Genomic DNA, 19,246 nt, shown 5'->3' on the forward strand with positions numbered 1-19,246 from the left:
CTGGTCAATGATCCAATTGTGATCAAGTGGCAGGTATCTGTGTGATGCACAAACACAGTAGGCAGATGCATCTTGCTTTCAAAGATAGATGGTGTGAACTAAAACTTTTATTCCTCCCTCTGAAATTTGTGCAGCGCTGTCAACATGTACAGTGTACACTACAGTGTACACTAGGTATCCCACAATCAATGTTGGGAAGGTTACTTTTAAAATGTATTCCATTACAGATTACAGATTACATGCCCCAAAATGTATTCTGTAACGTATTCCGTTACGTCACTCAATGAGAGTAACGTATTCTGAATACTTTGGATTACTTAATATATCATCATGCTGTTTACAACTACATGAATGTACTATTGCTGTGATTTATTACTGTTACTGAAGGTCCGCGGCTCCGAACCGCAGTAAAGGGACCTCTGGCTAATACGGTGGGTTCTGTGTCGGCTCGTAGCTGAAAACTAGCTTTACTTTGTTGTCTGGGTCAACTTTGCTAGCAGAGACAGAGAGAGGCGTTGAAAGGCTGCTGCAACGGAACTTATTGTTTTTGGAGGAAAACACGAACACGGTGTACAGTCGAGTCTTAATAGCTTACTTACAACTGGGCTCGTCAGGCTCTCTTCTTGGCTGCAGTGGTTATTATTATATTTACATGCTTCCAGCTCCCGTTTTTGCTCGATGACAGCTCGTACTTTTCCTTTTTCTCCCTCCCTCGCTCACAGACACATAACGGGTATGGCAGTCCATTCTCCCTGCAGCACGGACTACACTGCCCATGATGCTACATTCTTTAGAGCTATACCTGTAGCATTCTGCCTGTTAGCTTAGCACAACAACAACAACAGGCGCTCTCTCACCCAGGAAACACGCAGAGAGAGAGAGCGGCACCCTGTAACCATGGCAACCGTAACGCTGCCGCCTGGAACAACAGAACGTAGCTGTCAAACAAAACCCAAACAGTCCTGACCCGCCACAATATGAAACAGGGAAGTACCGCCGTGTAATCCATTTATTTCAACAAAGTAACTGTATTCTAAATACCACCTTTTTAAACGGTAACTGTAACGGAATACAGTTACTCATATTTTGTATTTTAAATACGTAACGGCGGTACATGTATTCCGTTACTCCCCAACACTGCCCACAATGCCCTGCAAATACCAGTGTACACATCAAGCATTGGGTTGACAATGATGGATGAGCTCATCATGACAGCATCACAACATCAACGATCGACACACAATTAATAAACACGTGCTGTCCAAGAAAGTCCAACATTTAAACCTGAAGTTCTAAAACAGGTGAGTGTGAGAGCGTGTTAGTGAACGGGCCGACACATGTAGAGATTACACCGCTAAGTGCTTCAGCAGCTTCTCGTCAGTCAAGAGAAGGATCAGTCGTTCACTCGTAATCAGCGCCCACATATCAAATCTCACAAATTCTTGACACAAAGGGTCAAGACCAGAAGTCGAGGCATGTTCAGGTTAGTGTGAATTTGCAGAGGTGGGCTGAGCTCGGTGCTCCCATTAAATCCAGTTTGACCCTGACTATGAAATCCTCAGGAGCTTAAAGACCATCGCTACAGGGAACGAGTGTTACTTAACCTCTGACACGGCCGCAAATTACAGGTCAAGGGTTGCTGAGATGACAGAGTCCAGACAAGTGACCGGCACTGGCGTCTCTGAGAAGAATAGAAGCGAGAAGGAAGTGAATGAAGAGTGTAGAGCTCGAGGTATGAGAGGGAAAACTAATCCTTGTTGCTCCACAGTCTCATTTGATTTCTTGAAAATCCTCCATCACTGTTCTACCTGAAGGCAACAGCGCAGTTTTAAGTGCTGCCCTGCTTCCATTTACTGATCTTTGGACTCATTCAGACACAAATTACTGAAACAAGTTTTTGTATGTTTTATTTCTAAGTAAGCACTGATTTGACGAAATGAGATTGTAAAAGACATTTAAGCCGATGTACATCGCATTGAATTAGGACTTGTCATCACTAATGACAATTAAGAGGGTTAAAGTTGAAAGTAATAGTTTTTTGATTGATGAAACCACATTATTAGCACTATTTCCTTGTTTGTTCCCAGAGGAAATCTTTACCAGACGCCTCTGAAAAGCAGCAAGAGATGTTAATCGTTCGAGGGTTCAAGCAGCTCTGGCTTAGAGGCCTTTTTTTAAACCCCTTAATTTCTGGAACTATGTGCAGTACAGCTGTTCATCAATCCACCAACAGCTGAGTCTGACACAACAGACAGACGTGTTAATAGCGTTTTACTCTTTTCAGCTACCCAGAATTTAAAAAATACTGTATCCTAATACCCAAAAGCTCTTGGTCCAGCATTGGCCTAACTTCATCATGCCTGGCGTTTGTGAAACAGAGTTTCATTTGTTCCAAAGCCTACATTGGCTGCATCTGCAGTGACTCTCAGCCCAGATCAGTGTATGAGTCAGAAACCTTAAAATTTCCCAAATCTGGCAGCTTTGCATGACTTCTGGTGCAAGAACACACTCTCAGCTGTAGACTTGCCAACATACTTGGCTACCTTAATGGCCTTTTTGCTGGAACATGTGGAATTAGCTGGTTAGTGCATTCCTGCTTCACCTTATTGAACTTTCTCAGGATGATATGTCAGAAATCTAGTTTCTCCTTCTTTTAAACCGCATTATTTCTTCTTCTTTTCTGTGGTTGCCTCACATTTTATTTCCACTCCTACGTGAGCTGCTGACAGTCACAGGATTGTGCACCACATGCATCATTGTGGTTTTGGTATTGCACAAATTTCAAACAAGCACACAGTAATACAAAGAGTCCACAGTGAAAACATTTCAGAAGCACCTTAGAAGCTGCCTGCATCTCACGAGGTTATGATTAGAAGCATTGAGAAGCAGCTAAACTCTCTTAATGTAGCCTGAGAAAAAGAAACCGCTACACCAGTGGTTTGAAAACATTTTGTGCCTAAAGTGCAGCCAAAACAGACGAATGCACTTTTGAAAGCAAATGTATTCACTGTGAAACCTTAACGCGCTCTGCACCAGGTCAGAATTAGTCATCTCGTCCAAAGAAATGATGCTCTCAGGCCACAGGGTTAGCAGACTCAGGTTGGAGTTTAGGGACTGCTGCTTTGACTAACAGGTGCTCTGACATGCAGGTAGGTGTCAGGCCTCACCACTGAGTTGACTCATTGAACTCAACCTCATCAACTGTATTATTGGCGCCTTTTCGAGTATGTTTGATGGAAATATCAACAGGTCTGTGCACCAGCTTCTAGTATTTTATCAGTCTGTTACTAATCCCGAATTAGCAGGTGTGCACCCATACAGTTTATGAATGTGGCTTCTTGAGCAAACCAGCAGGTGATCATTGAGAGGCTCAACTCTTTGGTGTCACAGTTTGAGCAGGCAGACTGTGGGGATGTGGGGATGTGGGGAACTAGGACCCAAACCAAAGCAGTGTCTTTATTTACAGTGTCGCAAATATAAACCACAATAAATCCCCGTGCGCTCTCCCGACTCCCATGCAGTGTCTTTTCCCAGTGTCTGTGCTCCGAAACTCTGCTTCCTAGTGTTCCTAGTACCCACGCTCGCTGCCCTCTTGTATCTACACTCCTGCAGGAAGAACACAGAGGCAGCCGTTAATACTTCACACTACGACAACCTCACACTAACAGACATCTAGCTGGGAAACTGACGGGAAGTCTCACGCAACGATCCAGCGTCGGAGAGCGCTCAACCACACCGCAAAGTAGCTCCCCCAGCGAGGCTGATCAGCTGCAGGTGTGTGTTATCAGCCTTGGGTGTGGCCAGCCACCTGGCAGGGCACACTCAAGCAGGGAAACCAGGGACAGCACAATAAAGCAAATATACACAATACCATGGTCTGATGACCCAAGTCCCTGACATCTGGTCCATTTACAGTCACTTCTGCCTCCAAAAAAATAATAACACTAATGTTGACGCTTCAAAACGCAGAGCCTCTAAATCAGATTGTGGCTCTGTCCTATACGTCTATAATAGTAAGTAAATGTCTTCAGGTACAGATAGAGTACATTTAAAATTCATCTATTACTTTGTATTTGAAGTTGTGTATTGCATTGATAATGTAGCATTGAAACGTCTTGATGCATTCTCAATCATCCAGGAAAATAAATCTCCAAAAGTTGACTCCTCCTCCTTGACTCCACGCTCAAACCAGCGTTCCTCCCTGTCCAGGATGTGTACATCCTCATCATTGAAAGAGTGTCCACTGGCCTGTAGGTGTAAATAGACTGCAGAGTCCTGGCCTGATGAGGTAGCTCTTCAGAAGAGCTACCTGTACACATCCTGGACAGGGAGGAACGCTGGTTTGAGGGCGGAGTCAAGGAGGCCATTTACGTGAAAAGGGAAAGACCATCTCTGAATCGAGGAGGGGGCCTAAGGGTACATCTTTCGCCATCTTACAATGCTGTGATTGCAGCCATTCCCCAACTCTCTGTGAATGGTACTCATGGCCATTGATCAGTGGTCTTTAATCAGTGGTTGTTGATCAATGGTCATGAGAATTTGCATAATTATGATTAAGGAACTGACCTCACAGCCCGTTGTTCCTTCAGTGGGCTGGTTTCAGTCATTATGCAAATGTTCTGTTTATAAGGTTGGGGAAACCTGCAGTCAGTTGAGACTGAAGAAGTCTGGATGAGTGACGAAACGTTTCTCCCAGAAAACGCTACGTCCAGATGAACAGAATCAACTTTTGGAAATGTAGCATTGACACAAAACCTCAAAGCACATCTGGGTTTTCTTAAGACGCAGCATTTAAAAAAAATACAAATGTATTTTTGAATGGTGGGGTTTAGGACCCTGAACCTGCGGGGGTTAAGGGTCATTTGACGTGGCTATGAGTAAAGGAAAAACCAGACACAGACACAGATGTGAGGGTTGTGTTGTTAACCTGTAGCTGGAATGTTAATGTTTGACCGTTTAGCTCATACATGTTTATACAGACTTGGTCTACACCGGCTCACAGATACAAAGAACAAAAAGACTCCACAACCAGTTTGTTGGAAATGTGACAATTTTCTGCTGTCGAGTGTTCGTCATCGCTGCTGTATGAACGTTTTTGCTTGATAAAAACCTTTCTCTGTGTCTTTTGGGCTTCCTTGTTTCAGAAACTGCTGAATATTTAGAAACTTAAATGTGTTTTTGATGTTTAAACATTTCGCTCAGTGACAAATGGTTCTTATTAACAAACTGGAATATTATCAAAACCTGCAGTCTGCCAAATGGTTCTCATGGCTTGGTGTGATTATTATACTGGGGGTTTTGAACACCGGGCTAAAACTCACATTAATATTGAGGTGAGATAATTTCTTATATGCACATGAATATTTTTACTTTTTTAAAAGAAACAAACTTTACATTTATTTTTATAAACATTATTTGATTCAGGTGAGTATTAGTGTATTAAATTAATATTTTATGTTATCATCTGATGTTATTTTACACTCTATTTAGTTTCTGTTTCTCAGATGTAGTTTAATATTTAATATTGCTGTTTTCACAGTGGCCACATTTATATAAAAACTTACTTTGAGATTTTTTGCTACAGCTTTATACAAATTTCTTATGACTCCTTTGTAGAAATGTACCATAGGGTATACCATAATCAGAAAAATGCTCAACTTAATTGTTTTTATTGGTGATAAAGTCCAAGTTAATTACATGGATGGTTACGCTGTTAAACTGAGTCTATATACTGCAACTGTTTACTGTCACCAGGGGGCGCTATCACAGCCAACTGGTCTGTGGGCTACTTTTGCTTGTGCTGTTTTTGGTTCTTCAGCCAACAGAAAAGCAAAGTTATAAAAACAAAGAGCTGAAGTGAAATCAACTGACCAATGAAACCTGTTTAATCTGTGATTCTTCTTTTCTCACACTAATGTTATAAGCTTATATTTTATTGATGTTTTTTCTTCTCTGCATGCTGTTGGTCGTCTGAAGGACTGCATCCAAACACATCTGCATACACAAATACGTACGCAAAGAATCACAAACAAAGCCCTCTAAATCCTGCATAGCAGTGATTGGTGCACTGACTTTAGTCTGTTGTGGCCATGGCCACCCCTCGAGCTACTCACTGGCTCCGGCCCTGTGTCTCACAGCAGTAAAATTAATTATATATACCAGTGACTTTCAAACTGTGGCATGCACCTGCTGTGGTGAGGTGCAGAGTTCCTTCAGGATGGGTGGATGACCAGTGGAAAAATGCAGAGTTAAGCTATGAAGGAAAATGATTTACGAGGGGAAAACAGAGTTTGCTTAAGTTATAAGCCTTTGTTTTATTTCACTAAAATTCAACTTGAAAGTATTTCTGTTGTTATCGACCGGTGAAAGATATGGCATCTTATTCTTTTTCTGCAGGAGGGGATTTGAATAAAGGTTTGATCCAGTTGTACAATTCAAAGCCACATCAATTCAATTTTATTTATATATCGCCAAATCACAACAACAGTCGCCTCAAGGTGCTTTATATTGTGAGGTAGACCCTACAGTAATACAGAGAAAAACCCAACAATCATATGAATAACATCACATCATCTTTGAAGCAAAAAAATATAATAAAAAAATATTTAAAAAACTGCAGTTCCTCAATTGGCCACTTGAGGCTGCCCCCAAAAGTGAGTCCTTCTCCACATGGAAGCAGTTTCCAGCCTTTCTGCGCTCCAGCGCCTTTTCTTACCTTCCAGTCTCTGAGCTCCGGACTCTGCATGTTGACAGCAGGAGGAGTCAGAGAGACAGCGGGCAGCAGTAGTGGGAGAAGGAGGGAGGTGCTGGAAGGGCTGGAGGTGGAGCTTGAGTATTATTGTCCGCCGGTCTGAGTGACTGGCTGGCCGAGAGAGAGTCTCCAAAGTTTGACCGGCGTGTCGTTTAGTCGCGTTTCCTCCACATTTTCACTGTTGATCAAACAAAGTGCGCACGGAACCACGTGGACCAAGAAGTGACAGCCGGACACGCGCGGAGAGCTCCAACAGGAGAAGCCCCCAAAGATCTGCTTTAAAGGACTCTGTGCTGGATGAGTAACCCAGGAAACAAAAGAGTAAACTTACTACTGTAGCTCCACACTGACCCACGCTGAGAGCGTCCTCCAGCCCGCACACTTTCAGGAGAAAGATGATGCACTGAAGCTTTCGGATCCGCCGCCCTTCTTCTTTCTGGGTTTTTGTTTGGATCCCACTAACAACACATGAGTTGGATTGACCGGACGCGCGGGTGCCATACAGTAAATCCTCGGGGATTAAAATAAATCGGGCAATGGATAATTTCTTCACGGAGGTAAGAAGACGCTCAAGTCTGCAACTGCTTCATTCATGCAGCACATCTTCCATATGCTCGCAGTGTTACTTTTCCTCTCGTCCTGCAAACTTTTGGAGAATTGTAAAACAAGGAAACCTCTCCAAACATGTGCAGCTCATGTTAGGCTCCAAATCTTGCTTTATTGAAAGGATGCAAATACTATGAGGCATAAACTTACTGAGTGCCAGGAGTAATGGTAAGATAGGATACTTTAAAATGGAAATTAAACGGTGAGCAACGTAAAATAAACCCAGTGGAGTTCCTGCTCATGTCATAAAGATGCCATAAAGCACTTTTTAGATTCTTTAAACGCGCTTTTCCCAAATCCCTGTAAGAATATCAAACGTACATCATTAAAACACGGATCTCACAGGGACAGAGGGGGTTTGGACTGGTCCCAGTGGACCTTTGGTATTTCCGCACCTCTTTTCTTCTTTCCTTCCGCAGAAACGGTCTTGTAAAGATATTGATAGAAGTCTAAACCTGCGGCCAAGGGGAGTTTTGTACAGGCCAAGATGCAGAAATTTGCTCAGGATGTTTGGAAGCACGAGTCCTGTGCTGCTGCCTTAAAAGCTGATTGAACTTATTGAGTGTAAGCCACCGCTGAGGTTTCATTAATGGCAGCAGTCACTTTGCTCTGTTATGGTGCAGCAGAGTTTGGACTCCTCAACTATTTCTGGTTTTTATTCGGCAAAAAACATTTTCAAACACACGTAAAAGTCTTCATCAAACACATATTTCAATAATTACAATTTAAATTAAAAGAAAGCTTTCCAATACTAAACATCAGTGTTGCAGCTCGCCGATTGCTGCCCTACTTTCTGCCTCTTCTTGTTCTTTGTGCAGACTGTTGTCTTCACTCCAGGTTAAGAATGGTCATGTTCTGTGTAAGCGGTGATCAGCTGCTGAGCCTTACTGTGCAGTAATGTAATTATTATATTAACAACAAATAAGTAAATTTGCTTCATTTGCTTCAGAAGTACACGAGTAGAAATTCCCTGACATTTGTGGATCTAACTGTGACTTCTGTTACCTGGTCATGTGGGCCACCCTCGTCACTGTTGGGTATGTCAGGTGGTTTTTCTCGATTACCTGAAGCACTCTGACTGTGTAAGTCCACCATCTGACAGCATGAGCTGTGACTCAGGGTTAAAAGATGTTCATTGCGATACGCTTGCAATATCAGCGATCACACCTTTTCCTCTGATGACGTGGGCCAGGTAACAGCGGTAACACTTGAGTCATCCCTGACTCATACCTCAATGCTTTCTCTTTTTTCCCTTTGGAAGCCCTCAGGAAAACAACCTGTCATCACTGCGGTTGGTTTCACTAACAGACCTGCTCAGAAAAACAAACAAACAAACAAACAAACGTACGACACTGAAAGTGATTTAAAACTGGTTTCTCTCAGGTAGCGGTGTTAAAGGCTGGCGAACAATTCTAAAAAGCTTTACTTCCTGGTTTGAAAAAAAAAAAAAAACGAACAAAAAAACACCTGCTTTCCCATTGGTGCTTGTAAAATTTGAAATTCCAGTCTCCCTTCCGGCAGTATGAAGGGCCAAAGGTCATGGAACTCGCTGAGCTCATAGGTGCATGTGTGAGGCTGAGTTAAACAAACACTGCCACGCCGAGCCGGCCTCATGACGAGTGCGCAGAGCTACATCCAGCAGTTCAGCTCTCTGTGGAAGTCTGAGGGGGAATAATTCTCATTGCCAGAAGCAGGCAGGCGCGCACAATAGTCTCAAATATCGGCCGGCCTGCCTGTATATCTGCCAGCTAATCGCAGCTGAAACAAAGAGCCCAGTCTTCAAGGAAAAGGGCATTTGACAAGGAAGTAAACCGGCTTCAGTCGTTTCATACGGAGGCCAACGGTTTGAGAAGAGAGGAATGTGAACTGGGAAAGAACCTGAAGTGTTTCTTATTTATGCTGTGTGTACACGAGGGACCCGCAGTCACCGGACAGACAAAGACATGCTGTTAATAAAGGGCATCGAACCTTCAGCCGGCTGTCTTTGAAAACCTCTTTAGAATGCCTGATTAACTCCATTAGTAAATTCACTGGTTACAGAATCGTCTTGCTTTGTGGTAATGGTCACCTTTAGAATCACCAGTTAACCTAAACCCATCCATATGTTACTGAGTGAGGGAGCTGGAGAGAACCTGGTAACGCTGCTAACTAGGGATGCAACGATACCAATTTTTTCAAACCGATACGATACCGATACTTGGATCTGAGTACTTGCCGATACAGAGTACAAAAAATGATACTTCTACCACACACACAAATACAATTAATTTGAAGACAGGTTTTATTTTATTCTCTGCCGATAAAAAATAAAATCTTAATAAAAATGACCACAAAAAAATTTCAAGTGAAAAATAAGCACTTCTGTTAAATTATTGCAGAGTCTCCACATTATAATTTTACAAAATATCACTGAACTATTGGCACTGTCTCGAGCTTTCAGAATAATAAATAAACACTTCTGTTTGGAATAAAATAAATACAAATTAGGTTTGCGAATAAAATAAACTTTTAAATTATTGCAGAGTGTCCATATTGTAAACAAACAAACAAAATAATTATTATTAAATAAATAATAAAATATAAAAAAATTATAAAATAAATAATAAATAAAATAATAATTGGCCCCCTAGTGGCCAATCTAAAAAACTACAACAGAAATGACAAGCCACCCTCTGATTAATGAAATAAGTTGGTATCGGTTAACTTTTACGAGTATGAGTACACACACATTTTACAGTATCGGCCCCGATACCCGATACCAGTATCGGTATCGGCCCCGATACCAGTATCGGTATCGGTGCATCCCTACTGCTAACCACCATTTAGCTACATTTTCTGAATATTTCATCTTTAATTGTCAGATTTCTGTTTGTTTTAGCCTCGCCATTTTATTTTTATTTACATTTATGCTGAAACAAGCCAGCGACCATTCACTTAGTTAGGATTCATCCTATTATTATTAACTTATTTGGCTTCCTGGGGAGACGGGAGACTTTTATGTGGAGTATTTGTGAGGTTCAAAGAGTTGAAGCAGCTGACAGGCTGAACTGGAGAATGACACATTTAAGAGACGGCGTTAAATGCAAAAGACTGAAAGAATGTGTTAGTTTCAGCACTTAATGGCTGTCATCTTTACGATGACTGTGGTTCAAAGTGTTTGAGGAGGAGTGCGAAGAAGAGAAACCTCACTGTCAACATCGCATCTGTTAGGATAAATTTCTTCTAATTTGTAGATTTATTCAATATTCTCCATCGAGTCCTGAAAGATTTTCACATGTGGAAATGCTCGGAGTGATTTCTCCAGCCTGACTTCAATTCAAAGTTATACCTGCGAGCTACAGAAGAGCACATTGTCCTGAACGTCACAGACACGAATGCGTTGACAATGACACATCCTTCAGCGGGAGGTTTCTCATCTCTAATTACTGAGCTGCAGCCAAAACAGTCTGCAGCAGACGCAGTCCAGCCGCTATAAATAGAGCCTCACCACAAATCCAGACGGCACGTTTTCATCACTTGGTCATTTTCTTGAAACGGGAATCGGTCTTCCAGTCCAGCAGCGATCAGAGTCGTTTTATATACTCGGCAGGTTTTTGTTTCACGGGGAGAAAAGCTGCTAAACATAGAAAACGGCTGCGTAACGCGGTCACTTACGTTTTAGTGTTAAGGATGAACAAAGTTACAAAGGTTAATGTTACGAATGCTCTGTATTTGTCACAGAAAAACCTCTTTGAATCCAGCAGACAGATTGCATGCTTAGCTTTATCCATTTGTGTTATTTGGGTCGTGATTGGCAGGATGAGGCAGATCTCATTCAGACTTGTCAGTGATTGGCTAATGTTCGGCTCTGTTGTATCCAATAAACTGCGGAGGATCATTTTCTTTTCTGTGGTAGCAGGAACTGCAGCATGTGTTCGGGTGTGTGTTGACACAATGAAGTCACTAAGTTCAGTCGGTTAGAAGGTTTGTTTTTATTTGAACTGGTGGGCGTGGAGAGAGCTGGGCCTCACCTGTCCACCAATCAGACGGCGGCTGTGCCTCAGGTGTGTGTTTGCAGTGATCGCAGTGTAAATTTATTCAGCAAAAAAAGAGAGAACAGATGTCAGTCAATGATAGAAGGATTGTACATTTACCAGAATTTGTACTATAAAGTCCAAGACGTACAGAGTTACTTTGTTTTTAATAACGATGGCTTATGTTTAAAGACCAATCAGAGCAAATCATGAAATCATATTTTCTCACGTTGTTTAGGTATAATTATGCCTTTTTCTGCTTTAAAGCAAACGTTTTCTCTCTTTACTGTAAGAGACAGGAAGCAGACAGCAACTTTATTTGTCCATGTGGTTTAAATTTTGAATACCAGTATATGTACTGGGCTTCAAGTTCAGGGTTTGCACCAGAAAGGCTGCAACAGAGTGTTGGGGATGGGCAGGTTGTAAGCAATTAGCATACCTCTGTCCACCCACCGTAACACGTTTATCTCCCACTTGTAGCATAAAGAGACGGTAATATAGGGGTGTACCAGCTCCAAAGCGTGGTTAGCCTCGTTCACATGCAGCGATGAATGATTCACTGAGCTGGTGAATAAATGATTTAATCTAAATTTGTTGGCTAAAAATGAACATTGGGCTACTTGGATCCGTTAAGCTGCAACCATTCAGTTAGCTAAGTTTATAAAAATAAACTTCCTAAGATGCACGTCATAAAAAAATTCCCCAGTGCTTCGACGTGGTGAGCTGCAGGTAGTTTGAGGAAGTGCTGATTTAGAACAACTCATCTGTAACTCAGGGGCTTCTTCTCCTGATTAACACTATTATATTTGACTACACGCCCTTTTGGAGTGTTGCACACAGCACAGATCACTGATGTGAATATATGAACGTCCATGTTGGCAGAGCTCTGTTGCATTTACCTGCTGCTTTGTTGGAACTCTGAAGGACACACGAGCCATTAGGGGCGGCTGCATCTTTGCAGTCTGAGCTCAGAGTCGGAGACAAAGTTTAAACTCTGCTGAAAGATTTTCCTTCGGTATTGTGCGAAAGTCACATGGACCAACATGCCTCCAAAACAAACCCGTGACACTCGGGTCCCTGTACTCGTTAACCTGCTCCTCTAGATTCCAAACGAGCCCTGAAAAACGTGCAAAGCTTTTCATTCTTTGAGCCTCTTTTATTTCTTCTCCTCCCAGCAGCCTCAGCTGCCTGCATTTCCCATTAAAACCATAAAAAGTAACAGCTCAATCATAGACATTAATAGGCTCACCACAACAAGCGGAGGCCCCGCCCATTTTATACTGCTCCATTTTAATGATCATTTCAAGCAGAAGGGTCAAACTGCTTCTTCTCCCTCCCTCCGTTTCTCCGCTGCTTATTAAAGCTGAAACTTGACACTTGTGGAGCAGAAGGAACTGCAAGGAATTTAAACAGCTTGCAGATTTGTCATTTTGTCCCCCCCCCTCATGTTGTTCATGTCAGACAGCTGTTATACATACAGCTGAATTCCTGCTCGGTCTGCAGGAGTTTCTTCAGGTCATCTTAACAAGTGACCAGTCAGAGTTTGAAGAGTTCAAGAGTGACTCATCCCCACAGTCCCCCCCAGCAGTGTTCATCACCAGAAGTATGTGGACACCAATATAATGTCATTTAGCTCGCTCGCCCTGGAACGTAGATGAAAAGCCGAAAGATTTACTTACTTTGGGATAAATGATGTTTTTAATATCCCTTATTGATTATAATGGAGATGGTTATGACTCAATATGGAGGGTAGGAGCATAGTGTTCAACAGTAGCAGTTTTAGATACGGGCGGTTGCCCGGGGCGGCATCGTGGTGGGGGGTGGCATCACGGGCATCGGCAAAAAAAAATATTGCTCGTACTCATGCTGCCCCGACATCATGCCAGCGCCAGAGGGAGTCTTCGCCCAGGGCGCCAAATAGGCTAGGACCGCCACTGGTGTTCAATATATGATATGTTGTGGCACTAACATATCATATATGCAAACATCAAAGCTGAGATTTAACCAGATAAACATGAAACTTCACATATTTCTAGTGTAAATGTTTCTGTTTAGAGCTGAAGCCAAACTATCAGTGTCTCGCTACCATGTCTGTAGTCGTCTAATTGTGTTTATGTGGAACAAAAAATATTCTTTTCCACAGTCACATATACAATATTTAAAGAGGGCTGGTGTCCTGTTTCCTACGTCATTTTGAGGAAAAAAGAAAAGAGTCGAGCTCTGGCTCACAGTCCTTTTTACCCTCCTGCTAAAATAACACCTTCTCAAGCCGGCAAACACTCTGGATACGAGCCAGAGGCGCCTGCACCCGATCCTAAACTGGTTTCACTGCTCTCAACTGACTGCATGCAGGGCAGAGGGGCAGCAGCGACTGTGGGAAATCAAACAGTCTCAGGCTTGCAGTTTCAGACCCGGGCCCAGACAGGAAACCTGTTTATTTTTATTCCCTCCACCGACTGCAGCCGTGAGTCCGTTCCAAAACTTTCATTTAAGCTGATCATTTTAATGAGCGGCTCAGCAGGCTGGTGGAGCAACAAAAAGCATATCAACGGGCGCTTTTGGACGGTGGGAACTTTTTTTTTTTTTTTTTTTATGGTGCTCATAACTTTCTTTAAAAGTTCCCATTTCTTTACATCGCCGCTCTGCAGGAACACGAGACAATCAGAGTTCTTAAAACCCTGTTTTTGGGGTTCGTTTTAGCTCAGCACAAGGGGAACCTTTTAGTGAGATACTAATAACTGAAACGTTTAAACATCATGGATATGAAAATGGAAGAAAACATGGAAAATGGATCAGCAATAAAGTTCAGGATTGATTAAGCCTTTATTTATAGTGGTTCGTACCAGAAGTGTGGACTCGAGTCACATGACTTGGACTCGAGTCACATGACTTGGACTCGAGTCATTAATTTTATGACTTTAGATTTGACTTGAAAAAATGTTCTAAGACTTGTGACTTGGACTTTTACACCAGTGACCTGGGACTTGAATTGGACTTGAACCGGTTTACTTGAAAAGACTTGATATTTCACCCCAAATCTAAAATTTAACATGCATATTATATAGAAAGTGTGCAGCATTAATTCAATTCATTCATTCATTTATTCCAACCACACTCCGTACATATGTGTGCGTGAGCTGTAGCACAGCCAATCAAATTAGCCAGATTTTTTAAGAAGAAAAAAAAAACGCTCAAAAATGCTGCAAGGAATTATTTTTTTCAGGTACATAAACTATGAAGTAGTCAACAAAAAAAACTAAATGCAATATGCAAAACATGCAAGTAGAGAATCACAGACAGAGATGGAACAACTTCCAACTTTGTCCGACAGTTGAAGTTGGTGCTTCTCTTTTGCTACGATGAGATAGCTGACTTCATCTAACTTTGTGATGTCAACTAACTTTAATGTGTGTGATATTTTTGTCATGCTATTTTAAAGCCGGTCCTACGAGTGCATCCAAGAGTAACATGCAGCTTATCTCAGAATTGTTGGTGAAAATTATTCTTGGAGCGAAGTTTAATTGAGCTTCATTTTATAGAGGTGCAATTTCAATTTCAATTGCAAGTTCACTATTTCGTCATGTGTTGAGAAAAACACAGATTTAAAAATCACATGGTCTAACATTTACATTTAGCATATAACTGCGACATTCTTTTTTTTTTTTAAAGACTCGAAAGGACTTGAAATTCAAAGTTTCAGACTTGTGACTTTACTCAGACTTTTAAACCAGTGACTTGAGACTTGAGGATAAAGACTTGAGACTTGACTTGTGACTTGAGGATAAAGACTTGAGACTTACTTGAGACTTGCAAAACAATGACTTGGTCCCACCTCTGGTTCCTACTGTACCTGGGCAGTGAAAGTGCTCTATGCAACTTGCTTAATTCACAAGCATTTCTTTCTGTGTATAAGTGTTTCCTATCTGACATTCAGATACATTCACGCTCCGATGGATCCATCAGAAAACAACTTGGGGTTATTATCTTGTCCAAGATTATTTGGCATGCAGATTGAAGCAGCCAGCGATCGAACACTCAACCTTTCAGTTAGTGCATGCCCTACTCTTCCTCCTGAATCACAGCCACCCCCAAATGATGTAATAACAATCAAAGTTGGTGAAAATTGCCATAAAGTTGAATTCATAAAACGAAACTGATGCAAGCAGTTTTGTAATTGTTTTTCAGTTAATCATCTCTGGTCAGCTGCTTATTTCGGTGTCTTCCAGCCTCAGTTGTGCATTTCTGTCACAGATGAGCCGGCTTCATATTCAGTGTATGATTTTTGTCAGTATTCAGACCTTTCTGAGTTATCTTGGAAGCGATGCAGAGACATAAACACTCAACTTTTTTCACAAAAAAAGTTGAAAGCACCAACATAGCTGATCCAGACTCTTCCTGTGTGATCACATTGGTCATTCACGTGTGAGGGATTGGTTCCTTGAAGATGAGACATTTAGGACTTGGAAACGCTCTAAACGCTGCCCTGTTTCCTCATATTTGCTTCTTGTCTCAGTTTGTAGGTTAATCAGTGATCTAGATGCCACTGTAGCAGCTGTGTACATGTATGTCTGTGTTATTGTTATCAAGAGAACCTCATGGTTGACATGACGTTAGTCTTTGTGTGGTTCAGACAAGGATGAGGTGCAGGCTGATCTCACACATGTTTCGACTGCAAACGCATCAGATGAAGGATTAGGATTCAAGGATTAGCACTGAGGTTGTCTTTGTTTTTATTTTTTTTAATTTCATAAACTCTTTAATCTCCTTTAAGCTATTTAAGAACATTGACAGCTGTTATTCTATCTGAGAGAATGCATGCAGAACTTGAATCATGAAATGAAACAAGTGGGCTTCTTATTATTTATTTATTTATTGTTGCAGAGAAATGGAATTTGGTTTAAGGGTGTGGTTGATAAAATGCATTGTGAAGCAGGGGTGGGGAACTCCAGGCCTCGAGGGCCGGTGTCCTGCAGGTTTTAGATCTCACCCTTTGTCAACACACCTGAATCAAATGATTAGTTCATTACCAGGACTCTGGAGAACTTCAAGACCTGTTGAGGAGGTAGTTTAGCCATTTAAATCAGCTGTGTTGGATCAACAGCACATCTAAAACCTGCAGGACACCAGGCCGTGGGTTGCCCCACCCCTGCTTTAGTGGCTTCATAGTATAGTGGTTAACACATTTGTCTAAAACGTGAAAGATCCCCGGGTTTAAGACTGGAAGGTGACGCAAATCCCAAGGGTTTACGTCAAGAAGGGCATCTGGCTAAAAATCTGCCAAGTCAGATTTGTGGATCTGCCCACCGTGGTGAGCCTTCATGAGTTACAAAGTAGACAAAGGAAGCTTTTACCATGCTATCTTAGATCAACAGTATGATGTCATCATTTTAAACGGCTCACCATTTAAACGACTAAACACATACTTGGACTTAGTCCACACTTAAAGTCAAACCTGCTGGTAAACAATCACTTTTCCTTTTTCTGGAAATGATCACTAAAATAATTCAGAACCTTCTGTATTGTTCACCAATTCAAAAATAAATAGTCACCCAATTTTATTCACTAATAAAGGCAATGATTCAGATGTGCATGCTGCAGGTTTTCTTTGCCTCTTGTCAAAGATCTTTGTCAACAAAATGAGCCCACAAAATTAAAGAAGCAGAAGATTTTGGTCAAAATCCCGAGGTGCAGAGTGCAGTGTTAAAAGTGCCCAATATCCAGACACAAACTGGAACAGAAACATCATTCCTGTTCGGTTTCTTCACCTTCCTCACTCGTTGCTCGATCCTCCTCTTTTCTCTTCTGGCTTTCTGTTAAGTCTTGACTTCCTGCCGGATATTTCTAAACATTCCTCTGGATCCTAACGCTTCCTAACCGCTCCCTCAGTCCAGCTTCCTCCACATGTGTGTTTTCATGGAACATTGTGCACAGAGGTTTGCGCAGCTCAATTCATTGTGATTTTTATCTGTACATTAACACTGCTGGGGGAAAAAATCCTGGTATTATAATTGGTGAAATAACTACAATTTAAACCACCCCAATAACATGAAACTTACATAATCACTTTCTCTCTAACAGTCAATAAAATGCGCTTAGGTGACGTTGAAGGATAAAGCTGAAGTTATCGTGTGCACTGTCAATATTTATTGAACTGATCGTCATGTTGGGTCATTTCAAATAAGCTGTTTGCATCTGTTTTTCTTAAATCCTTAAATTTTAATTTAAATATTACCCAAAAATGTCTAAACTATTTGGAAAATATGCCCATGTGGAAAAGATATATATATATATATATATCTTATAAAGTTTGTATCTTTGTATGAAAAGCATACAAGAGTGAAAACAGATATAAGATCCCTTGAAAAATGATATAATGAAACTTGTATGTTTTGGATACTTACTAAAAACAATATATGAAAGTAATGAGAAAGTGGCCACTTTCATGAGTAAATCATATAAGCCTGATATGATTCACTATATGAAGTAGGCCACATCTTATGCAAGTCTTTTATAAGTTTTTACTATTTCTTTTCCATATGGGTGTACTTAGCCGACATTTTCACAGCCTTTGGTTTGTGGACTTGGTGCAATAATAGTAAGTGTTAACTTATAAAGTTTTTCACTCAAACTATTTTTTAAATGATGACAATTTTTAAAATTTTCAATAAAGGACTAGCTGCACAAACACCATTCAGAGTTATTTCAGTTGCTGTTTTCCTGATCTCAGAGGTCGGAAGAAGAGTGACGTCGCTCCAAAGTTGATTATGTTTCAATATTAAAGCAGGAAAAACATGATTTATGTAGCTTCTTAGCACAATAGAGCGATGCACTCATCACCAGAACGGAGCAATTTTTTTTTTGCTTAAAAACATTGCTGCAGCATGGTCATGGATGGAGCCTGCTCAGTGTTCTGTGAATGGCTCATTTAATGAGTCACAAATACAAACTAAAAGTTCTAGTTTTACTCTTGTTTACTTTCAGTGCTCCCATCTTGGGTTATTAACTTGGACTTGGTGGGGCTGCTCTGACTTCAGAAATTACGACTTCCAAGTGACTTGAGTTAGTTAGTGCAGCCACTAGCTAAACATAGCTTAGCTAGCTAGTTAGCTACTTAGCAGTCTTATGTAGCCACTAGCTAAGCATAGCTTAGCTAGTGGCTACATAAGACTGCTAATCTAAACTTTAAGCCTTAACACAACATAAACATGTGAGTTATAACAAAACTACCACAGTACAGTTGTTATGAAGGGGAAACTATTACAACTATTACTAAAAACCATTTTTGTATCAGACTCTAAAGATGTTATTAACATGTGGGGCACCTGGCTCTCTTTTGGAGCCAACCTCAAGTTTTTTTTCCAACTAATACAACCGAGCCATCGAGGTACCATCTGTACGCAGATTTAGTTTCAACTTAAGGATTTTCTGTCACCTGACCTCTTTATGACCCCATCATGGTGTAATAAATCAAACTCCTTTAAGTTAATGTTAAAAACCATCACTCCTCTGGTGTAACATGTCTACACACCTTTACATTAACCTCATGTACAGACTTACTGTACAGCTTTGCAGCTACGCAGGAACCTGCACATCTCTGCATGAGAGGTCATTTCTTGGTTGAGTGGCTGTAGAAGCAATATTTTAAGAAAAAAAAAAAGCAGTAAAATGGGTTTTAGTCTGAGATGATCTGTTGACACTAATCCCTCAGTGTCCTGCTGAGTCGTGGTTTCCTGCTGGTGAAATGGTCAATTAAAACCAGGAATGGACGACAGTAGATCTGACCCCTTTTGACTTTTTTCAGTGTTGCAGCGTCACTGTGCTGCAGAAGGAGGCACGGAAAGCTGAGGGTATTTTAGATCTTTTCACTGCCTTTCAG

General features: G+C 41.2%; 1 protein-coding gene across 1 annotated transcript in view; it reads left to right on the top strand.

Annotated features, from left to right (window-relative positions):
• Positions 1–6,872: 6,872 nt before the first annotated feature.
• Positions 6,873–19,246, top strand: part of myo10 (myosin X) — a 163,300-nt gene continuing 150,926 nt past the window's right edge. The window contains exon 1 of the mRNA XM_087831244.1: positions 6,873–7,308. Within this exon, the coding sequence (XP_087687370.1) occupies positions 7,288–7,308 (21 nt within the window). The 5' untranslated portion in view covers positions 6,873–7,287. The remainder of the gene's footprint in view (positions 7,309–19,246) is intronic.

The sequence above is a fragment of the Neolamprologus brichardi genome, chromosome 18 (assembly GCF_056152115.1).
Source record: "Neolamprologus brichardi isolate AB-2024 chromosome 18, ASM5615211v1, whole genome shotgun sequence".
In the NCBI taxonomy this organism is placed as follows: Eukaryota; Metazoa; Chordata; class Actinopteri; order Cichliformes; family Cichlidae; genus Neolamprologus; species Neolamprologus brichardi.